At 42.0% G+C, this 25,214-nt stretch overlaps 1 protein-coding gene across 1 annotated transcript in view; it reads left to right on the forward strand.

The window, feature by feature from the left end:
- Positions 1–214: 214 nt before the first annotated feature.
- Positions 215–25,214, forward strand: part of prrc2c (proline-rich coiled-coil 2C) — a 49,600-nt gene continuing 24,600 nt past the window's right edge. The window contains exons 1-13 of the mRNA XM_060917551.1: positions 215–581; positions 11,601–11,771; positions 12,836–13,013; positions 13,649–13,758; positions 13,949–14,074; positions 14,208–14,500; positions 16,860–16,939; positions 17,274–17,413; positions 17,535–17,622; positions 21,571–21,751; positions 21,918–22,479; positions 22,736–22,902; positions 23,142–23,379. Of these exons, the coding sequence (XP_060773534.1) occupies positions 11,657–11,771; positions 12,836–13,013; positions 13,649–13,758; positions 13,949–14,074; positions 14,208–14,500; positions 16,860–16,939; positions 17,274–17,413; positions 17,535–17,622; positions 21,571–21,751; positions 21,918–22,479; positions 22,736–22,902; positions 23,142–23,379 (2,278 nt within the window). The 5' untranslated portion in view covers positions 215–581; positions 11,601–11,656. The remainder of the gene's footprint in view (positions 582–11,600; positions 11,772–12,835; positions 13,014–13,648; positions 13,759–13,948; positions 14,075–14,207; positions 14,501–16,859; positions 16,940–17,273; positions 17,414–17,534; positions 17,623–21,570; positions 21,752–21,917; positions 22,480–22,735; positions 22,903–23,141; positions 23,380–25,214) is intronic.

Genomic DNA, 25,214 nt, shown 5'->3' on the forward strand with positions numbered 1-25,214 from the left:
GCGTAGTCAATGAGGTCTAGAACTAGTCTAATATTGTTTGAGATTAACCTTTCTTTAAAAAAACCCGACTGATATTCATCTATTATACTATTTAAAACACGTTTTAACCTTTTGGCCAATATACCTTCGGTGCAATATCGCGCTCGCGCGCCGCTTCTAAAATTACGTCCCGCCGCTACGTAATGACGTCAGGGACTCGTGGATTGGCGTTCTGCCATCTTTGATTGCGCGACAGGCCGCGGCGGCGCGAGAGGGGGCCTCGCTCGACTGGAGTAGACCTGTCTCAGACAAGACAACGGGGGGATAAAGAAGAAGAAACTATACCAAGAAACGCCACCGGTCCATCTGGGTTTGGTTCTGTCCCCCCTCCGGTCACGTTAAACGAGAGAAGAGACACCGGACAGAGCGCGATAAGGGTTTCGTTTCTGGAAGAGGTTGTGAGCTGGAGCGCTCTAGCTACCCAGTGTGTAGCATATAGCTTAGCTTAGCATAGCTTTTGTAATCCAGCACATACGTACACGCGTGCACTCAGACGAGCGAAGCGGCCTTCTCAAAGTCAGCGACGGGACCGGCGGAAACAGGTTTGTTAAAATCCTCGACATTTTGTTTTACACCACTCATTTGCTGGAAGATTAAAAGCGCCTACACTGGCTGTGAGCATGCGGGCTTGTGTTAGCTAGTTAGCCTGGCTAAGTGGAGCTAGCAGCACCAGGATACAGTGTGGTACAGTTCAGAGACTGGGGCTGAACAAAGCAAAAACCTACTAAGTTCTTATGCTGATAAGTTTTGTTCCGATTAAGTTGAGTTTATCTTCCTTTTAGTGTTGAGGGTCAGGGTTAAGTTTCGAAAACGAGACCGTGAACCGGAGGCCAACTCACCGGGCCGCTTTCAAATTAACCCACCCTTCACTAAAGACATGCTAGCTGTGTGTGTGTTCTGTCTTTTTTTTTTTTTTTTTTGCCTTTCAGGATCTTCGTAACGGACAGCACTGGAAAATAACTTCATAGCCGCATGCTAGCATCTGAGGTTACAGTTCATGTTCACACTGCTTTACTAAAAGCGCTGTGGCAGCTCAAGCCTTTTCTCAATAAAACGAAAAGGAGGTTTTCCTGCAAACTGAGCTTCTGGGCTTTTCCCACTCACACACTGAATTGTATTTTCCTCAGATAGTCAGGCAGGAAGATGAGCTGATCACGTTTATCGCGCCATTTACAGTCAAATAAATGAGCGAGATGCAGAAAACTACAGTGGTGTACATCTACTGTATGGTGTACAAGAAGCACAAGGCCTTTAGGTGTACGAGGCCTTTACACCTCCTGTACACTAGCAGCTAGAGTCAGGGGCATTCCGGCATCAGTCACCACAAGCAGGGAAAGATCAAATGTGAATAATCTTCTCCTTCGCCTGCAATAAGGGACACGCTGAAGTGAGCAGTCAGTAGGCATCTGTATCATCATCATGATATATCATATCATTACTTCCTTGTCTAAGTAAAGGTTTGTTCAGAAGAGAGTCGGGGAGGGGGGACTGTTAACAGGGAAGTAGGTGAAAGTATATTTGACCAAGAGGCAAACAAGACATAGCATGCTTTTCTGGTGCAGTGTTAATTTACCTGATAGGTGTATTATAGAGTAGTTGTTATAAGACTACACTGGCCAGCCTTAAGGCCAATTTATGCTTACAACGCAGTCCTCGCAGATGGCCTCTGCGTAGCCCCCCCACCCTTCGCAGACGCTCTGCGCGCACCTCCCAAAAATTGTGACCACCGCAGAAGCCTCACAGACAGCGCCGCAGACAAGAGGGCTCTGATTGGTCCACTCTACATCCGCTGTACACGCACTTCCGCTTCCCTACTTTCCCGGTTTGGTTTGTTTTCACTACCGCCATTTTTAAAAACACGAGCGAAGATGGAGCAGCACGAAGAGCGGTTGATCGAGGAAGTGAGGAAGTACGTACATCTATACGACTCCAGTTCTAGTCATTATAAGTAACCGGAGGATAAACACTCCACTAACCACACCCACCAACTACTCCTAGCGATTTCACGACTTCACGCCCCCTTGCGTTGTGGCGGTGAATAACATCGCGCACGCCTATTACTCCCCGCTCAACGATAAATTACAAGTGTCTGCGAAAGCCTTGTTGCAAGAGCATGCAGAGGCCCTTAGTCAAGAGCTATTGACTTTGGCTTGTCCCCTAGGGGAACTAGCTCAGTACTGGTGATTGCTTGAATGCTGATTGGGATTACGTTGGTATCGTGATTGATTTGTGAGGCAGGTGTGACAGAAAAATGGGCTTTTTTTTTTTTTTTTAAAGAGATGGAATAATGGATGAACATCAAGTCATAAACCCTTCAACACTCTCCTGAGATGATTGTAGTATAGATGGCATCATATACAGATTTAAAAACCTTCTGTTGTCTTGTACCTGAGCATGACACCCATAAAGCCTAGGTAACAACCGGATGTACGATTTTTTTTTTTTTTGGCATTTCCCAAATCGCTGCTTTTTTTTTTTTTTTGTTCGTGAAGAAAGACGCACGTTGGCTGCAAGTTTGTCTTGCAACCTGAAAAAAACCTAAGTGCCCATAGAGTTTGTTTAACATGACAAAGAACCTCTGCAGCCAGTCTATGGCTCGAAAATCAGCACGTCACACGCGTGCCCTTTGTGCGTTTCTTGCGTTTTTTGCACGTAGACCGGCCGTAGGAGCACGTACGGCCGGTTGTGACCTAGGCTTAAGTGGTTCTTTGCCAAAGTCAGAAGCGCACAGTTGTATAGGGTGTCTTTATGTTGTTGCATTACAATTTCCCTTCACTGCAACTAAGAGGCCCAAACCAGTTCTGGCATGACAGTGCCCCTGTACACAAAGCGAGGTCCAGGCACAATGTGCTAAGGTTTGAGTGGAAGAACTTGTGTCCTGAACAAAGCCCTGACTGAACTCGACCCCGCTGAACACCCTTATGATGAACTGGAACACTGACTGACTACCCCAGACCTCCTCACCAACATCAGTTCCTGACCTCACTAATGCTCTTGTGGCTGAAAGATCACAAATCCCTGCAGCTATGCTCCGTAATCTAGTGGAAAGCCTTTCTAGAAGAGTGGAGGTTATTATAACAGTAAATGAGGACTAAATCTGGAATGGGATGTTCAACAAGCGTGCACACAGGTTTGATGGTAAAGGTGTCCATGTACTGCTGGCCATATCGTGTGCCATCTTGTTTCGCTGGAACCCTGAAACTGCTCGCATTTACTTAAGAGCCCTTCGGACCTCATGCTTCATCCCATCCATTCTAGCCTGAAACTAAAGGTTATCTGGAACTGCCTTGTTTGTGGCTTGAATTCAAATTTAATTGTATCTGGTGTTCTGAAGGTGAAATGAGCTGCTTGGCCTCATTCATCTTGTAAAGTTTCTGTCAAGTAGTATCTCAAAACACTGTTCTTCCATGGACAGTTGCACGTCTGATCCTTATGCTCTCTTTACTATGACCTGTCATTTTAAAAATAAAACCTTGTGCGGAAAATGAGCGATGATATTCCTTCTCACGTCTCATTTTCTTTCTCTTGTTGAGTTCCTGAGAATCCCTAAAGTTCTCTATCCTGAAGACTTTCCACTTGTCAGAAGACTTGGGTACAACTTTACTTCCGACTGTTGCAAAGCACTGACCCTGGAGACGACTCCTAAAATGACAGAATGGATTCGGAGAGAGGTTGTGGCCCCGTGGAGAAGTATGGTACTTCAAAGAAGGACTACTAATCTAGGATTAATGTTTAGTGAATGTTACTAATGCAGTTGTTTGGAAGTAAATAACAGTCTTGGTCGAATACACAGTTGTGTCCACGCGCACACAGTCCCTTGTCCTGATCTGATACTGATCAGTATCGAGACAGTTACTGTCCTAAGTTGCTCAATCAGTATCAAACTGGATGTTGTCTTTGACGAACCTTTTTTCCCCTGTCACTTTATGCAGTGAGCATGTGGGATGAGTGGCATGATGCATCTTGTACAAGGGATGCACATTAAACCTGCTGCCTTGCTGTCTGCTGGTTTACATTAACCAGCAGAATCTTGCAGTTTTTGTCTAACAGCTATACATTTGTATGGCCTCAGTCAACCTTCTGTCTCATTTTCCCAACAGATCCTCACTTTAAACCCCTTTGGTTAATATGTAGTTTTGAATTGGGAGAAGAATGGTGTATAATTTTCTTTGACAAATATAAGTCTCCTTGCTTTGAGTAATAACTTTTGGTTGGTTTTTCTTAGCAGTTAATGTCTGGACTCTGGTATAAGGACGAGAACTTTCGCTTTCAGTTCTTAACCAAGAAGCTTGTGTAGTTTCTTGTTCAACACTTCACAGGAAAGCTCAGCATTTTTTTGCGCAGTGTCACACTCAGCATGGGCATATGAATATTTGTGTACCTTGTTGTGGTGCTTTATTGCTGTACAGTGCAGTGCTTTGCAGTTCAACATTGTTGTGTAACTGCTAAAACAAAGTTAGTTTTAAAATTGTTGCTGTATTGTTTGTGTATTGACAGCAAAATTGTCTGTGTATAAATGTACAGTGTGTCTGTATGCAGTGTAAATCATAAATTCAATATCTAGCCCACTGGCCAAGTGAAGGCTCCAGCGTGCTGCCCAATCCCAGGATTCGGTTGTCTGGAAATCTAATTTGCTGCCGAAATCTGGTAGCAAATGTAATGCAATAACATACTGTACAATGAGCTAGTTTGATGGTTAAGTGCATTGATGTAAACTATGAGGGTGGGGGGGAAACTCCCAACTCTTGAAAGCTTCTAATGTAGCACTAATGCATTTGTGATCTTGAGAAAGGTCAGCTATGTGGAATTTTGTGCTTGCATCTTACATTTAAAAAAAAAAAAAGTCTGACTAGCATTTTTTTTTTCTTGACATGTTTAACTTTGTGTAGTGAGTAAGACCAGGAAAGTGCAGTGGGTTGTCTGTTTTTTTTTTTTTTTCCTTCTTTCTTTCCTTCTCTTGTCACTCTGTACTGATCCTGAAAACATCTGTCATCCATCTATGTCTACTCAGGGCTCGACATTAACTTTTGAAACCACTTGTCCTGTCGGGCAAGTTGAAAGGAAATTTACTTGTCCGAATGTGAAGTTGACTTGTCCAAAGAAAAATTTGAGGAAAAAACCACAGATAAACTATTTGTAATAAACTAATTTCACCAGAATTACTTTAACACAAAAATCTATTCACTGCAGAAAAAATTGGACTCCATCAATCATTAATTTATTTATGAGAAATTGAAAACCAGAAAATTAAATTATATATACTTTCATTTTTAAATTATTAACTTTGAATATATATCCTCCACTGATTAATTGTTGTCTAATGATTTCATTGTGGCTCCTGTATGGTATTTAATGGTTGCGATGAAAGTTGCGGTGTTTTTTAGGTTTTTGTTGCGATTACATTGCGGGAGGAAGTGAAAGTTGCGAGAAATTGTTGCGATTTTCTCTTTTTGTGATTAAAATTGAGTATGTTAAATATTAAGTTATTACTGAAAAACTATTGATTAAAAAAAACAGACACTGAGAAATGGTCCTATAAACAACTTTACCAATATAAAAGATTACCAGGACTACAAACATGCAGAAAAATAGGCTTTACTTATCCAAATGCACCTGTTGGTTCAAAAGTTAAAGTGCATAGAACCTCACAGCACAACATGAAGTTACCTTCAAATATAATATAAATGCCTCAGCTTTCATGTAAGAAAAAAACTATTAATACTAGTACTGTGTGCAGGCAGTCTCTCCTGAAGACTAAATTAAACAATTATAAACTAATAAAATAAATGGCTCAGGCTTCATAGAAGAAGAAGAAAACAATTTGAACAGAATCTCACAGTATGATGCTGAAGCTGCCTAAACAATGGAAAATAAAATACCATTTTGGCAAAAATGTTGGCAGCCATTAATTTCTTGTATTAAGTAAAAAATAAAGTGCGCACAGTCCTTCACTGTAAACATGACACACTTTCAGTAACAGAATTTAAGCCTATATAAACACTGACTCACACATGCTGCTTCTCTTGAACGTATGCACGGAAGTAAGGCGGAAGGTAGTTTGTCGACGTCACCTCAAGACGACGCCAACGATTGGTCAAAGTTGCGGTGATTGGATATAATTGCAACACCGCCCTGAATTCACGGGGATTGGTTGAATTTGCGTTGATGTTGCAAATCGCAACATTGCGAAATCCTGGAGGGTCTGATAAACGACCGTTTACTTTTCAGCTCAAATACACGAAGCGGTATTGGCCGGTTTCACAAGCGGAATATTGCGCATGCGCACATCGCTCTTTCCGAAGAGAAACATCTGGCGATTCATCAAAACAATATGTCGAGTGAGATGCTTCGGAAATCATGTGAATAAACTGATAAATTTGATATGTAACTCGAATATCGGCGTATTTTGGCACTTGTCCAATCGGACAAGTAACTGAGATGATGAACTTGTCCGACATAAAGGATCACTTGTCCCGGACAAGCGGACAACCGTTAATGTCGAGCCCTGCTACTTATTAAATTTGCTTAGTAAAAGCCCTTCCACCAGATGGCACCTTGGTCAATGTGTGGTCTTCAGAAGGTGGTAGGATGTGGAAACACTAGCTTGAAGTATTTACGGTCACAGCACTGGGCAGCATTTGCACCACTGTGAAGGGCATGGAGTTTAAATGATATACGCAGAGCCTTTATTTTTAAATAAATTTCTGAGCAGATAGTATCTTCATCCTTGACTCTTGTATGCTGCATAAATGGGAATTAAAAAAAAAAATTTGAGAGTTAAACTTGACCGCAAAGTTGGCATTTGAGCTGCCCCACTGAGCCAGCCAGCAAGCCCTGAGTGTGTGATGTTACGGCAGGAACTGGTTTTAAGGCCGAGGCCTTTTACAGCTATAGACCAAAGTCATATAAATAAATTTATGGTGGAAGTAAGAAATACCGTTACCGCCTTGCTCAACTAAGACTGATTTGACTTCACTGATTGTGGGTTGATTCTCATTAAAACAGGATAGGTGTTATAACTTGTGCAACATACCTGTACATGCGTGCATTTTCACTGATAAAACATAAAAGGCTAATTAAATAATCAGATGAACTGAGACAATCACATTCTGAAGCAAATTAAATAATCTTATACTGATAACTTAAACACAATACAAGTTACATGTATTAATCTAAATGCAGGTAAACAATGTGGGGTTTTTTTGTTTTTGTTTTGTTTGTTTTTATCCAAATGAGAGTCAGAGCTTACCCGTCTGTGTTCTCGCTTCTTGAAGGCTGATTGTTTTGGAAACAATCTGACTTTCATTTGTTTGTTCAGGTCTCCATTCATTCGCTTCTTCCATGTAAGGGCGAGATGGCAGCAATATCCAGTTTAGAAATCAGACGCTGCTCCACTCATTCACTTTTCTTCATACTAAGTACTCCGCCATTACTGCTGGGCTCAGGCAATTACTAAAACCTGGGACGGAGCGGGATGTCACCGGTTTTAGCAACAACTGCAGGGAGGTCACTGCCCGAGCGATAATATATGTCCCGTCCTGTTCCGTCCCGGGGTTTTAGCAACAACCCTTGGCTCACACTCTGGGAGAACTGGTGCAACTGAACTCACTTTCCTTTTAAAAAAATAAATAAAATTATTTTTCTTGTTTTTCTTTTTCTTTAATTGATACTGCACCCTCTTTCAATATGGGCTTATAGCCAACGCTCCTCAACAGATCGGAGGTCTCGTACAAGTCTTCAGTAAAATGTGCAGAGCAGAGGAGAGACCACTTCATAGCCGCCGAATGTGCCCGTGAACTTCTCGTAAAACGCGTCCAAATCTTTGCAGTTTGAACATTCTTGGGCCATGAATGCAACGTAAATCCATCTTCTGTCGTGTTACTGCACCGGCCAAAAACACATCTACGTGGCATGGCAATAAATTGGCTCAAAATGGAGGATCGGAGTTGCAGTCAGCTCCGTGTTTTAGTATAGCGGAAATGGTGAGGAGACCGATAGACTTCCTGCTGTGACGTTATGGACAGTGAGGCCATGGCTCTGCGCATCTGCTTTAAACATGTACACCAAATGAAAAATTGTTGGTTTTGTGAAAGGCAGTCAGGAGTTATCTAGTTGTTAAATTGTCTGTCAGACAACTAATAAATAAACAAAAAAAGTGTTTTCCCCAGAAAAAAATTAACGCCCTAAATTCTGGCATGATAAAACAGACAATTGAGCGCCAACGGCGTGAAGTGAAACTAGGGGGGTCCGGGGGCATGCCCCTCCCCGGAAAATTTTTTGAAAATAGATGCTCTCAGGTGCATTTTCAGGGTCTCTGAGAGGTTTTAGATACATGATTATAGGATAGATTTTAACAGTGCTTCAATGATTTTCTGACCTAAATAGTATTAATGTGTACACATTTGAAATTTCACCTTAAAGTTCAACATGCAAGTTAAACTGTTTTGTTATAGATTACTTAGGTATACGATAGATTTGAAAATCTACGGGGATCCCTTGCACTTAATTATCTATGATCAAGTAGTGTTGTAACAAAAATGTGCATGAAAATATGACCAGTGGTTTGCTCCATCTTATGCAATCCAATGAAGAGAATCGATCATCATGACCTCCTGTTGATCACAAAGGGATCTGAACCTCAGAACTGCCACCGTAAAATAAGTTGCTGTATTACTATAACTGTAATGATTTAGAATGTTTCTGATGCAATTACCATAATATATGTAGAACTAAGATGCACTGAAAAGAAAAGTAAGGCAACTGCATATTATAAAGTTTAAATTTTGGCACTTTATTAAATGGACTAGATTAAGATTAAAACATATTGAAAGGAAAAGAAAACTTAATTCATACATTTAAGTTTGCAGAAAGATTATGGATTTATAAAAACATTCATGAAGAGATTGTGTTAAGTGTCAAATTAGGCTTGGCACGGTTATGGGAAAAAAACCGAACCGTACGATACGCCTGTTGCGGTGCAATACGCGTATAAACCGCGGTACCCCTATTTAAGACGTTCGCCAAAAAAAAAAAGCCGAATGCCCGTATGAAACCACGTGGTTCTCTTTCGCGCGAACAGGGGTGATAGCGTTCCGGCGCCGCGCCAGATTTCCGGCATACCGCCGCGCCGGGAAAAAAAAATCTAGTTCGCCCATTATCCTGTGTCATTCTGAGATGCGCAGATAGACAGTAAAGGGAATTCGGAATTCCCTTTACTGTCTATCTGCGCATCTCAGAATGACAGGATAATGGGCGAACTAGATTTTTTTTTTTTTTTCCCCCCCCGGCGCCGCGGTACGCTGGAAATCCGGCGCGGCGCCGGAACGCTATCACCCCTGCGCGAAAGAATTGAAGTGACAGCGGAGTGTGGATGGCAAGTGCAAAAATGGCAAGTGGGAGTGGAGAAGGCAGGTCGTCGTACATAGAGGATGCCCCCGCGGCATTCAAATCAGGTGTGTGGGAACATTTTGGTTTTCCCATTACATGCAATGACGCCGGCAAAAAATCAATTGACAAAAACGTCACAATATGCAAGCTTTGTAAAGTACGAATGCCGTACACTCGTGGGAATACTTCAAATATGTCTGCACATCTAAGTTTTAACACACACATCTGTTCAAAAGTAAGCTTTAAGAACTCATTTTTATTTCTTCCAATTATGAAAACTCTGTATGTGACAAAAGACACCTGGTTCCTCTAGATGCCACAACATGGCAGCAAACACTCCTGACACTTTGTATAAATACTGTAGTAAATAAAAAAGCTGTTGAAATCATCCATGTCTTCCCTCTTGCTGTTTCAAAATACTACCTGGCTTTTCATCAGAGATTGTTCATAAAATGTGCTTATGTCAACTCAAACTCAGTTTGTGCATGATTATTTCATTGTAATTATAATTTTAACCTCTCTTAAATGCTGTATCCTAAACTATGTTTACTTAAGGTAAATAGTAGGCTATATGCCCAAATACAGAGTACTTAAGATTTAAAAAAAAAACGCAATACGTACCGAACCGCAGACCTCAAACCGCAATACGTACCGAACCGCGACTTTTGTGAACCGTGCCACCCCTATGTCAAATGTAGCATAATTTCGAATAATAATGATAAGCATATTTGGCAGTGTGATGTCACTGTGAGCCTTTAACAAAAGAATAATCCGGAGCCTTCTTTTGTTAAATGGATCCCAGTGACATCACACTGCCAAAAATGCTTATGATGATTATTTGAAATTATGCTATATTTGACACATTTGGATAACTTCACTTCGTGAGTGTGTTTATAAGTGCATAATCTTTCTGCAAACCCAAACTAATGAATTAAGTTTTCTACTCCTTTTAAAGCAGATTAATTCTCCTTGGCTTTTGCTTGTCCCAATGTTGGGCGACCCTCTCATAGTCCATCTCGCTGTCATCCATGCTGATGTGGATCAAATTGTCCAGTGAGTCTTCTCCTAGCTTATTAAAATCAGTCGGCTTTGTCCGTCTGGTGGGGGACAACATCGGCAGCCAGTGAGATCGCTTATAATGAATCGGAAACTTCCGGGATGTTTGACATTTTCTTTTGATATTTTTATTGGACGGTTTGAACACGTGATCTTGACGTAGCCAACAGATTAGTTTGTTTACATCATACCATGCGGACATATTACTTTGACAGAATCAACACAAACATTGGGGAAAAAAGGCCGCTTGTTTAACACAAATATCAATCAATATGTAAATGGATCTGTTATTTGCTCTCCTATGTATCTAGTTACTTGTGGGTAGGAAATTTAACGTATCGGTATAAATCTAAGCGTATTGGATTTTAACTAAAGCGACTAAGCGTATCGGCAGGCAGAGCAAGCGTATCGGACCTGACACGCTAAAACGCTTTGGGGAAAACCATGAAAAAACTAATAGCCTGGATATGAAGTGTGCCTGTGCTTTTGTTCCTTTTTTCATGCTTTTAATGTTTTTAAAAATGAGCATGTTTGGTGTTTACATCTTTGTCAGGTGTACGCCTCTGTGTGTATTGTCTTCTGGTGGTGGATAAACTTTCAAGTATTATGTGATTTTGTTGCTCCATCTTGTCTTTGGTTCCTCTGTGTTCCTGATGACCTCCATTTTGAACGGAAACCCTTATGATCTTACAAACTGGTCATGCTGTCACTCCAACATGAAATGGTTCACTGATTTTATAGAGTAAAGCGGTAACTCTTCATAGCTGGATGTTTGATATCCATTCGGCTTATTCTTTAGATTTCGCTCAGCAGCAAGGAGGTTTTTGGAGTTTGGAAATGACTTGGGCCTAGTTAACTATTCCCGGAAGAATAAAAGCGTGGACGTCCAGTTTTGGCAGCTTTTAGCGTAGTAATTCGCTACTGAGAGATTTTAACATGACTGCTTAGGTTTTCAATTTCTTCGGGTTTATGCAGGCTCCAACTTGCTCAGGTTTTGTCTTGTACCCCTATGATTAGAGAAAACACATCACTTCTAACCCTCTGACTCAGCTTTACTCCATGGTAGAGGAACATCAACTGGACTTTTTTTTTTTTGACCCCCTCCCTTGTCTGAACAGGAGCCTGGTTCTGAGGGGTGAGACCGGAGGACCAGACTCAATGAGTTTCCAGCGAAATGTCAGAGAAGTCAGGGCAGAGCACCAAGGCAAAGGATGGCAAGACCAAGTATGCAACCCTTAGCCTCTTCAACACTTACAAGGGCAAGTCTCTGGAGACCCAGAAAACTGCAGGTATGGCAGCGCCCAGAAATGAACCATTTCTTAAAAAACCCACCATATTTGTTCTGTGTTGTATAATTTCTTTTATAGTTAAAATGTTGTGCCAAGTTTAAGATTGAGACAAAGGTTTACAAGATGCTTGCATCAAGGTCAAGTTCATTTGCTTAAAAAGACACTCATTGTTGCAGTTAAAGGCCAATTTATGCTGACAACCCAGTCCTCGCAGATGGCATCACAGACAGTGTCTGCATAGCCCCCCCACCTTCGCAGACGCTCTGCGCGCACCTCCCAAAAATTGTGACCACCGCAGAAGCCTCGCAGACAGCGTCGCAGACGAGGGCTCTGATTGGTCCACTCTACATCCGCTGTACACGCACTTCCGCTTCTCTACTTTCCCGGTTTGGTTTGTTTTCACGACCGCCATTTTTAAAAACACGAGCGAAGATGGAGCAGCACGAAGAGCGGTTGATCGAGGAAGTACGTACATCTATACGACTCCAGTTCTAGTCATTATAAGTAACCGAAGGATAAACACTCCACTAACCACACCCACCAACTACTCCTAGCGATTTCGCGACTTCGCGCCCCCTTGCGTTGTGGCAGCGAATAACATCGCGCACGCCTATTACTCCCCGCTCAACGATAAATTACAACTGTCTGCGAAAAGCTATCTGCAAAAGCCTTGTCGCAAGAGCACGCAGAGGCCTTAACACTGTTGATCTGAGCAGACGGTAAAGTGCTGGCTAGGAGTGTCTCTTCCCCCCCGGTTCATTTGTCCCCACACATTTCCTCCAGAGCATATTTGCATATTCAGGTGAAATAATCTGCCTTTGTCCTTTTGAGTCACCACCATACATTCCTATGAGCTTTAAGTGAGGGAGCAATTGAGTACAATTGTTCGTGTTCATCATAATTGCTTCCCCTGGGCACGTCTTTGTTTAGATGAACTTCACCTTTTTTTTTTTTTTTTTTTTTAAATATATAAACTGTATGTGGAGCTTGACTTAAATCAACACCCCCCCCACCTCTTTTCTTTCCTGTTTCCCTTGGTCTGTTTCACATTTATTCCCTTTTAGTTGCTGCCAGACATGGGCTCCAGAGTTTGGGCAAAGTTGCGGTCAGTCGGCGTATGCCCCCTCCAGCCAACCTGCCCAGCCTGAAAGCTGAGAACAAAGGCAATGACCCCAATGTCAGCATCGTTCCCAAGGACGGCAGTGGCTGGGCCTCCAAACAGGACCAGGCTGGAGACGAACGGTACGTCATACTTGATTATGCCTTTTTTTTTTTTTTTGGACAAGCTGTGGGTGTGTTGTTTCATCTGTAACCACTTATCCAATGCGGTGGGGGCAAGCCAGAGCCTATCCCAGCTGGCCATGGGTGAGAGGCAGGGTACACCCTGGACAAGTCACCAGCTCATCACAAGGCTGACACACACACAGAGACACAAACAACCATTCACACTCACGGTCAATTTAGAGCCACCAGTTAACCTAACCTGCATATCTTTGGACTGTGGGAGGAAACCCACGCAGACACGGGGAGAACATGCAAACTCCATACAGAAAGGCTCGTCGGCTGCTGGGTTTGAACCCATAACCTTCTTGCTGTGAGGTGACAGTGCTAACCACTACATCACTGCCGCCCTGCCGTGGGTGTGGATTTGCAAAATCGCACGCTTGCTCATGGATATTCTATACATAACTCTTGTAATTACTTCTAAATAATCCGCAATCTCTAATTTTACAATTAATTTGAATAGTTTTAAGATGCTTAAAATTTGCCTCCAAAATAAATCCTTGAATCTCTGCTAATAGTCATTTGTCTCTCTTATTCAAGGCACCTTCCTCCATCCATACTGTTCTATAACCTCTCATGGTTTGTGTTTGTAGGCAGCAGGAGACTCCATCACCACAGCCAAAGCCTCCTGTCCCTCAGGTGTCTGACAATCCTCTGGGCAGTCGTTCGTGGGCCAACAAGCAGCAGTCTGGACCAGTTGATGGTTAGGCACAACACACTGCATCTATAGAATGCTGATTAATATTTTTCCTATTCAGTGCACAGAAACCTGTCAAATGGTTCTTTGTATTTCTTGCTGAAGACGTGTAAAAATGATTATGTATACTCTTTCTGACCACAGATGTGATTTGACCCTGTGAATTAAATGGAAGTGGTGTTCTCTGTCCATTTAGGAGCTCCAAGGGTAAGCAGCCAATTCCATCAAGAGTTCCCCAGTCTGCAAGCAGCAGGTGAGGCAGAGAAATCAGGTGAGCAGGAGGAAGAGCCTTATGGACCGGGCCCCAGTCTCAGACCTCAAAGTAAGAAAAAGTCCTTCCTGATTGTGATGAAAGTTTTGTTGTATGTTTAAACATGAATGTTAAAACACAGTGCCTTCCATTTCTTTTCCCTTAATTGGTATTTCTCTCTTCCTCCGTTTTCCTCTCTGTGCAGATGTCGGGAGCTGGCGGGAAGGTGGGGGTAGAAACCTGATTGTGGCTCCCAGCCCTTCTGAGATGGATAGTAAGGCTCCTGAGGAGGTAGGACAGGGTCGTGGCACTCCTTCCCCAACAGGGGATACGGATGTGGCAGGAAAATCCTCCACTGGGGAAAGCAGGGAGAAGAGAGACACCAAAGACAAGCTTCCCGCTCCAGCCCCCCAGCACAAACTCAATGGTGGACAGCAGGCACCTGGAGGAGACCCCTCTCAGTTCCATGCTCAGTTTAGAGGCATGATGCCACCTTATGTAAGTCATTCAATATTCTAGTAAAATAAAAGAAGGAAGCACCATAAGTTGCTTTGAGCATCAGAACATCCCTTTTTATAGTTTAACTCCGACATTACAAATGGCCACTCGTTAATTGTAGCAATCTCTCCCCCCCCCCCCCCCCCCCCAAATTGACCATCAGATTGAGTACCCTGGTTTGCATTAATATTAAATGTTAGTTACTGAACCCAGCAGTAGCATTTGAAAGAAGAAATGTATGATGGATTTGTATCTTTTGCCGCTTTTCCACTACAAACGCGGCTGAGCCGTGCCGTGCCGAGTCGAGCTGAGCGGGGCTGTTGGAGTTGCATTTCGACTACAACCGCGCTGAACCGTGCTGGCTGGAAGTGGGTGGACACATTGGGTGGAGTTAGCGAAAGTGGGTGGACGTCACGTGATGTCGTTAAGCAGCGCAAACAGTGACATCAGTGACAGTGGCGGAACAAGTCAGAGCCGGGCCGGGGGCGGGGCAAATGACCGGGCCCTTTATTAAAGCTTATCATAACATCATTTTAGGCTACAAAATGTCCGCAACTGCGGTGTTTACCAATTTCAACACTACCGGGTGCAACTATGTTATTTAGTACATCAAGTCCTTCAAACGAACATGAAACTCAGAAACAAAAAACATTAGGATACTGTACATGGCTCATAATAAAACATCAATAGCCTATACTGCGCACATTATTTGAAGGGCATACGAATGAGCGCTCAGAGGTTGCAACGGTGACAGGAAGAGTCAGAAATAAAAGGAGGGCGGTGCAAACCTCACTGAATGCACTCTGTTTACCAATTTCAACACTACGGGGTGCAACTATGTTATTTTGTACATTAAGTCCTTCAAACGAACATGTAACTCAAACAAAAAAACATTCGGCGACATACTGTACATGGCTCATAATAAAACATCAATAGCCTACTGCGCGCATTATTTGAAGGGCATACGACGAGCCTTGCGCTCCGCGAACTCGTCCACGATGCTCTGTATGTCACTGATTCAGTGAGCTTTTAAGCGGTAGTCTCACGACCCGGATAGTAAACAATAAACATGGAGGACATGGAGTCGTTAGTGTTGCTGGTCTTGGTGCTGTGGCTTGTTGTCACCGACAACGCCAACAGATACTGGCAAGAGCGTATAGATGAGGCGAGGCGCATAAGGCTTCAGAAATTCTCGTAATTCGTAATTATTATTCTTCCGGGTTTGCGGTGTTTACAGATCCCAGCGTGCTCGCGGGGCGTGTGTGGGCATGTGAGGACACGCCTCCTCACCAATCAGTGCACAGGGGAGTGTCTGCTCACACCCCCAGACTCACTCGGCACGGTTTGGCTCGCTTCAGCCCCACTCCAAAACGGTGCGAGTTTTAGGGGCTAAGCAGGGCTGAAGCGAGCTGAGTCGTGCTGGTTTTTGGTAGTCGAAACGCGAGCCGTGTCGGGCTGAAGTGAGCTGAAGCGAGCTGAAGTGAGCTGAAAAAGGGTAGTGGAAAAGGGCCATTTGTGTGGGTGTTGTGTATTGGTGCTGTAGGTATCTTAACCTAAAGTAACTTGTGGTGCTTTCACACCTAGTAGTCTGGTTCCTGAGTCCAAATCAGACTGAAATGCATACTTTTGGTTTGTTGGGGCTTAAAAGCTGCTGATTGGTACATGGGGATGAAATTGGTTAGAAATACACCACAACAAAGAGTAAACATGCCTTTGCCAAGTGCATTTGGAAATCACAAGTCACTTGAGCACAGATTCCATGGAGACTTGTATAATGTATTACTACACATAGTGTAAATCATTTTGTATATTATTTACAGCAAAAAAAAGTGTATATGATATAAAATAAAAATGAAAGAGAGATTTATTTATTCATTTACTTATTTATTTTGGGGTTTAGTCCAAAGCTCTAGAACAGATTGTATTTCTGTAGCACTTGGCTCTGCGCTTTCTCATTTTGTGGCTCAGTTTTGTAGTTCACATATGCAGAAGAAGAAAGCTGTCCACAACCAAAAATACATGGCATGTTTGGTTCAGTTCAGGATTGGATTGCTTTCTCAGTACAGTCGAACCTTGGTAGAGTTCCAAGTGGAGCCAGAACACATGAAAGCATCATTGATATTTGAACAGTTCTGGTCTGGCTGGCCTGTACTAATGTATGCTCTTAACTAGCGTCATACTACATAAACATCACCTTAAATGGTTATATTTTATCATCAATGTTCATTTATTTATTTAAACATTAAACTGTATAATGAACTACACAGAATAACTGGCAATTCCTTTTTACTAATTTATGTGCAGTGACTTGCATTGTATTGTGGTCAATATGAACTTCATAATTCTTGCTGTTGTGTAGATGTTCCATGCCTACTCTCGTATGTCTTATGCACCTGTACAAGGAAACTTCAGATACCCTGGGCAGCAAGATGGCTCAAAGTGAGTAATCCACCCAGGCCTTAAATATTGTAGATTTGTTTTAATACCGAAGCAACAGACCATATCTTTTTAACAAAATGGGACTGATTTGTAGTTAAATTTCTCAAGTGTTGGTAAAATGTTAATAGGAGGTAAAATGCCTCTACCTTTTGCCTGTGTTCCTCAGCATTTTCCCGCAGTAAATAAATAATACTTTCTTTGCTCATTCATTTATCAGAAGATAAGACTGCATTTGAAATTGCTCCAAAGCTTTCTGAGAGTTCTTTCTTCCTTGTGCATACTTTTTTTTTTTTTTTTTTTCCTTTCCTTCTTCCTCCCCCCCTCTCTTCTCTAGAGGTCCAAGGCCTAGTGGAAGGCCTTCCCAGCCTCCTCCACAGTCCTGGCTACAGGATCCAGACCGACCCTCAATTGTTAGTGCTTCTGAACTGAAAGAGCTTGACAATCTAGACACAGATGCTGATGAGGGTTGGGCTGGTAAGTTGGAGCACTTCAAGCCAAATCTATCCTATTAAATGGTCAAAATAATTATGTAATCTGTCCTTACTATAAGTCCACAATGCTTTGCTGAACACTTGGTTCTTCCCCTCCCGCCCAGGTGCCCAGATGGAAGTTGACTACACAGAGAAATTGAACTTCAGTGATGATGAGGATAATCATACAGCCAAGGAGAAAGGAGACAACTGGTGAGAGCTGATATATTTAGCTAAACATGTAATAGTTGCATTAATTAATTTCTATCAAGGAGCTAGTTTAATAAACTTTTTTTTTTTTTAAATAAATTGTGAATTACCTTTTATGCCCAAAATGAATGTAGATATTGCTGACTATAGTTGAATGACCAGGATGTTTAACCTCTGGCTAGCGCCTGCCCCCACGCACACAATCTGAGAAATTTATACAACATAGGAAAACGTAGCCTCAATAGTGATGTCGTCCTGAAATGGAATATAAGAGAAATTGACTATACTTTCTAGGCAGTAAGAGCTATCCATCTAGAGTTCATGTTGTACAGTGACTGGTTTCACACACAGTAGAAGTAAATTTCGTGCTACCTGACGCACACCTGATGAAACGGGCAAGTTGCTACAAGCTGAACAACCTTCAACACCTGAGAGAAAGCTTGCCAGAAAGTGCTACAGAGCATCTAGCTCAGGAGTTGAATGCAATTGTTTTGTGGTATAATTTTGTGAATTAAAAAACAGGGTGACTTTCCAGGGTTCAGGTAAAATACTTCTGGTATAGATACTGCCCACTTGAGGTTGAAATCTAAATATAAAATCGGGCAACAAATATTGAGCGCAAAACTGATACGGTTAGAGACTGACATTTGCTTACACCCCAGTATAGTAGCAGGCAAGTAACTAAGTTTTATGTGCGTTCATCCTATAGGGGCCTGTCACTGACGTCAGATTTTTGATCGCGCAGTGTCCGCCATGTTGCCAGGCAAGCAAATAAACATAGCTGTGACCATTAATAATGAAAATTGAGATGACTGCAGTCAGTGCAATCCCTCTGAAACGATTAAAAAAAATTATGCCAGTAGATTGTGTTGCGTCCAAAAGCTGAAACATGCAGGCGTCACAAAGCCATATAATTTACCCACAAATGTATTTATTATTTATTCTGCACACTGCTCTGGGTATGTGTGTACATGCATGTGTTCTCTGTTCAAAGACATGCAGTTTGGTTAACATGGGGTGGCCTTGGGCTGAAGTACCCTTGAGCAAGGCACCTTGCACCCAACTGCTCCCTGGGCATTGTAGCATAGCTGCCCACTGCTCTGTGTGCGCGCGCGCATATGCATGTTCACTGCTTCAGATGGGTTAAATGCAGAGGACGAATTTCACTGTGCTTGAGTATGCATGTGACAGTCTTCAGATGGATTAAATGCAGAGGAGGAGTTTTGCTGTGCTTTAGTGTACATGTGACAAATCTGCTTTTTAATTTACCCGCAAATGTATTTATTCCACTTGAAAAGTGTACGGCAAACCGGCTACCAGATTTGGGACACTGACATCCTGAACTATTAGTATTTTTGGAAATTCTGAATGCACTGTAGATGCTAAAGGTACAGATGCCTACCAATATTTTGAGGCAGGTTTCATACATGCTGGAATGTTATGGGAAATTCCTGATAAAGAGAAATACCACATTATGATGCAGGTAAGCTCAAACGTGGATTTCTAATAGTAATAAATAAGCTAGGGCCTAGAGCTAGCTTATTTTATGCTGTTTAGGCTCGTCTACATTTGCATATATAACAAACGTGCTGCTCGTCTAGCCAAGTATTTGGTCTAATAAGATGTATCATGTCCAAAGCCCAAATCCAGATACGACTTTTTGATTTTTTTTTTTTGTGCAGTCTAGTGACTTCTGGAGCTGTAGTTGAGCCTTAAAAAGAAATGAAAGAAAGCATTAACTTTAAGTGTGAATTATATTTTATTAGGCATTTAACACATTTACTAACTTTTTTTTTTTTAAACTTTATAACATTTTTTTAATTTGCTTATTCATTAATCAGAACTTTACAAATCGCTATAATTATCAATAAAATCTACAAATTACTGTCATAAAAGCAGAAACCGTAAATTATAATTTCTATTGCACTTAAGACAAAAACAAAATAGATTGCTGCAATCAAATCCTATTACACAGACTACATCTTTACTATATACAGCAAAGATAAATGAGATTCAGCCAAATCTGAAGATTAATATTATGAAATGTACAACTGAAAAAAATGGATACTTTTTAACAAGTTTTGATTTTATGAAATCTACATAATGCAAATGTTACATCACAATGTTAGGAATTAGAGTTGAGCCGGATACTCGGCTGAAACGAGTATCCGGTACGGATAAAGCACTTCTGCCGAGTACGAGTATTATACGGGTAATACGAGTCAATATCTGTGCTCGGACTGAATGAAAATCCTCACACAGCGTCACAGCGCCCCTCCCCTACACACACCGCTCTGCTCACTCACACAGAGAACAGCTCTCTGTCTCTACCTCAGTCACTCTTTACTTCACGCACTGAGTGTCTGACACTTTCTAGGTTGTAGTGGTATAAATATTACAAATTAAGCTACACACACACACACACACACACACACACACACACACACACCTGGTGTGGAAATAAAAAAAATTAAAAAGAACCCAAAAAAAAATCACACTGATCATAAAAAAAAAATTAAAAGTTAAAAAAAAGTTATGTTGAGTATGAAAACTCTTGTTCATTACATTTCATTTCATAATTGCAACCGCACGTGTTGTATTCATTGTTGCAAAACTTGTTCTGTAAATAGTTCGTTTGCTATCGTGATCAAAACCATTTATCTGAAGCTCAATGCTGATGCTGTCCTGTAAATGGTTTTCTAATCAGCAATAAATATAACAATTTCTGATCAACCCATATCAATTGCATGCTTAAAATAACATACTGGTTAAAGCCCCGCCCGTTTCAAGACAACCAGACCCACTTCCGGGTTAGGCCCCGCCCACTCCAAGTACGGATACAGATAATTCATATGGTTTACAGATAATGCTGTACTCATCCCTATTAGGAATCATTTTGATTCTGTTAAGTGCAATAAACAGGAGTTAAATAAGTGAAATTAAGTTACAAATTAATTTTCCTGTAGTTACTTGAAATGTAAATACTGTAAACAATACAAATTCAATAATGGTAGTTTATGAAAGTACTATTTAAGATGATGTAAATCTTGGCGAAAGAGAAACCAATCGAAACTGAATGAGTGAAAGTGGTTATCATGCAGTTACCATGTGAACAGGTTTTTTTTTTTTTTAAATTAAATGAATGCAGAAGTGGGCTCTCAGAGCATCTAGTCCGGTGTGACCTGAGGAGGGTGACAAGTAATCTAATTTAGGTAATTTAAAAACGATGATATTTGGCTGTGGGCACATGGGAAAGTGTAAAGTATAAAGTTTGTCAATATGTTTAGCATGCTTGTATGATGATAACTCACTGGTTAACGAACTTTGAGGAAACTCGCCACTCCTCCCTGAGTTTTCAGTGGGTTTTGTTTGGAAGATGTAAATGTTCTCATGAAGAACAACTTGGCTAATTATGAATGAGTCTGGTTTCTCATGGTATGGCTGTGAGAGCTACTGCGTTGCTAATGCTCTGGTGAATAACTGAATGGCCTTGAGCTATAAAGTATTTTTTAATACTAACTTGATATGTTCTCCACACACACGGGAATGCTTTGTTGGCATTCAGTCTTCCCATTTAACTGCAGCTCCACCGTTTTTCTCATCTTTCCGGGTTTTCCAGGAAGCGGTGAAAAGTTAAAACAGTCTCATCTCCACATCTGCTATTACATCCAAAAGCACTACAGGTCTCTGGCGTTGTTCTTTTAGATGTAGCGTCTACAAGTTTATCTGTAGATGTTTGCGGAATTGGGCTTAGTCACTCGCATAAGCTTGTGCTGGTCGTTGTCAAACACAGCTTGCCAGGCAAAATGGCCGCGTAAACAAATCCGCAGTTACGATGAGGTCATGTTAAAAGGCCCCGTAGCTGAAAATATCAAGCATATTTTATGGTATTTGACAGGAAAAATTAAACTTAAATTCTGTTCTTAAATTCTAAATCTTATTTGCATACAGGGAGTGGGTAAATAAGGTGGAACGTGTACGATCACGCAACAATGATGCCCCAGAGAGTTGGAAAGAAGGAGATGAAAGAAGTGAGGGTAAAAACTCATGGGCAGACAGCGGAGAGCCTAGAGCTTCCTCTCCAGGCAGTGTAACGCAATATAACAAAACGGGACCATCCCAAGACTACCAGGTAAGGCAAACAACTTCGTTTTTTTGGTAATTTTCAGAAATGTTGGTTATGCCTCTGTGGCTTGTATATGGCATACAGCATCTCGGTTGCATTACACCAAGATTTGTGCTGTTGGAAATATTAGATTGTAACTTCCAGGCTGATGGCAGGCTCTTTATTCACACAGGCTGGACGATCTGCAGGCAGTGGTGCTGCTCGTCTATCAAAACCTTCCACAGCCTATGCTACTGTTGAGGATGACTCGGAGGCATGGCGACAGAAACGTAAGAAACAGTCTGAACTTTCCGAGGCTGTGGAGCGCGCTCGGAGGCGGCGTGAGGAAGAGGAAAGGCGCATGGAGGAGCAGAGGCTGGCCGCCTGTGCTGAGAAACTCAAACGCCTCAATGAAAAATTACGGCCTGCTGCTACTCCAGAGGTTGCAAAATCTACTACGCCTGTCCAGAGCAATGAACCAGAAGCTGAAATGGTGCCTAGTTTGCCTGCTGAAACCTCACCCACTCAGGCTGCTCCTGCACAACAACCCCTCCCATCTGTGCCCATACCTTCCCATGACAGGCCAGAGCCAAGTGTGGAGGAGGAGCCACAGTTTGTTACCAGGCAACCCAGCCCTCCTGCCCGCAGGACTGTTACTGAATCGCAGGAATCTGAGTTGGATGGTGCAGTAGTTGAGGAGGTACAGGTGGAAAGACAACCAATTAGAGACTACTTTAGCCCAGAAGAGTGCAGAGGTAAGAATGGGCTCAAGAATTTATATCCCTCAGGGGTAGGTTAGTTTCTGTCACTTTAATGTCACCTCATTTGTTGTAATACAAATGCTAATACGTTGAGAACAGAACATAACCTACAACTTTTAGAAAATTATAGTTTTAAAAACTTCACAGTTCACAAGCTTTGTGATCAAACATCAATCCCCACCCAAAGGAATAATTGTTGGATGAATTGGTGAGATTTCTTTAACAGTCATTCCTGTATACTATTTTGCAGTAGAGGAGCCTCAGATGCCTCGGCTTGATCATTCTGTCGGTGAGGATATGCCCCATCCGCAGCTGGAGAATGAGGGTGAGGTAGGGGCCACAATTCGCCCTTCACTCCCTTCTGGTTACTCCAAACAGTTCCAAAAATCTCTGCCACCCCGCTTCCTAAGACAGCAGGTATTTTCCTCATGCAGATGATCATCTGTTTCATAACCATGGCTTCCCCATTATTTCACATTACTGTGTAAAGCATGCTTGAAAAGGAAGTCACATCTGTAGGGGTTAATTAATGATCTATGTATAGTGTGTCTCTGGAGGGGTGTTTGATTTCTCTGAAACCACCTAGGATAATGGACATAGTGCACACAAAGGAAAACTTTGGCTGTCTCTTGATGCGCGTTATGTTCTTGTCTCAGGAGCAGTTAAAGCAACAGCAGTGGCAGCAACAGCAGCAACAGACCAGTGGAGGCTCAGTGTCCCCCTCAGGGGGATCAGTGCCCCCACAGCATCGCTCTCTCTATCAGCCTTTGGGTCCGCATCATCAACACCTGGCCTCCATGGGTTTTGACCCACGCTGGCTGATGATGCAGTCATATATGGACCCACGTATAATGTCTGGACGCCCACCTATGGATATGCCTCCCATGCATCCAGGTAGATTATTCGACCTTGAGTTTCCTACTAAAAAAAAAAATTTTTCTTTCCCCACTAAGAGATTTTTTTTCCTTTTTTTGTTTCCTTAAATATGCATAATTTTAATGTCCTATCCACTTCACTACTTTATTTTTAAACACAAACATATTTGGTATTCCTTCAGGGGTGAGCTGGGATTAAACTCGCATGCATTCCGTGTCTGAAATAACTCACTATAGAGGTTTTCGACCCACGTGACCGTTGCCATGTCAACAAGTAGCCGGCGCCATTTTGACGGTCACAAATATGGTGACTACCGGTAGCGATACACTGTTGATCATGACGAAGTCTCATTGTCGAGTATTTTATCCGGCCTAGATGACGCAAGTAAGAAGCGATCTCACCAGAAAATCAATGATGCTGGTGTACGTGATCCGTACACGTTACCAGGCTATCTTTTTCTGGCTTTGCAGCGCGGGTGATCTTCCTGACCTGCAGTCAGGCGTGTGGGGAAATACCAGGGAAAAAACATAAAAGAAAAAGGAGCGAGATGCAGAAAACACCTTCACTATCCAGCGACATAGGGCATTTACAGGGCGAGCAGAGGGAGAGGTATTTGCAAAAATTGAGGTTAGCAGGCTTAGAGAACGACGTTTACCTGCTTCCACCAGGATTGTTCACTGACGTACGGAAGTACACGAAGCCCTCGTCTTTACCTGACTTCGGCCCACATGATCTGTATACCTATGTCGTTAAAAACCAGGCTGGGTAACATGCCTACATCAGTGGGTCGTCCCTGGAGCCGGTGGTCGCCATCTTATTACAGCTAAGGTTTGTTCACATTTTCATTTACTTTCGGTCCTCAGGATAAACAAAATGTTATTAAATGTCATTGAAATAACTTCTTAGTCTGTTGAGACATGGCCCGTTATAAATTTGCTGTTACCAGGCAATGACCAAGAACTGTATTATTAGGGTCGGTGTCTGTGTTGTAGCAGTTTACTAGCAGCTAGTTGTTAGCACTAGCTAATGTCAACAACATCATAGCTGGTATGTTACTGTAGCAATGTTTACGTTCAGTCATTTGGATGACTTTTAAAACCTTTCAGTCTCAAGTTTTTCCTTTACTGTATTTACTAGTTTACTGAGCTAGCGCGCTCGCTCAGTAAACTAGTAAATACAGTAAAGGAAAAACTTGAGACTGAAAGGTTTTAACAGTCATCCAAATGACTGAACGTAAACATTGCTACAGTAACATACTAGCTACTGTTGTTGACATTAGCTAGCTTGACCTTCAAAATGGTGGACACTGGGGCGTCACGTCGAAAACCTCTATATAGTGAGTGTGCCATTTTGTAGTGCTGTCTGAATGTATAGTGTGCATTATTACACCATATATAGTGGACTCCTAGTATCCTACAATGCACTGTGAAAAGTAGCGTACAACCAATCACTAATCAAGCAGTATACTGTATACCATCGTGCAGTGCGGTCGCGCTGAAAGGAAGTGTGTTGGGGTGAATGGACAGAGGAAGAAACACATTATAAACAGACATTGAAGTACAATTAAAAATAGTAAGAGAATAGAAAATGAACCAACGTAGAATAAGACAAATAAAATACAAGAATAAAAGTTACAGTGCAGAGCGAGGAGTTAATCAAAAGCCTCAAATTTGATTTAATAAAAGGCAGTGGCAAAGAAGTATTCAGCCTTAATTTAAAAGAACTAAGATGCAGCAGATGCAAAGTACTTTGTATTTATTAATGTGGGAAATATACACGGTATAATGTATTTATTTTGAAAACCTACCAGTCGACTGATCTGGCATGTTAATCATGCGACAGTAATGACGACG

This window comes from Neoarius graeffei, chromosome 3, assembly GCF_027579695.1.
Source record: "Neoarius graeffei isolate fNeoGra1 chromosome 3, fNeoGra1.pri, whole genome shotgun sequence".
Lineage (NCBI taxonomy): Eukaryota > Metazoa > Chordata > Actinopteri > Siluriformes > Ariidae > Neoarius > Neoarius graeffei.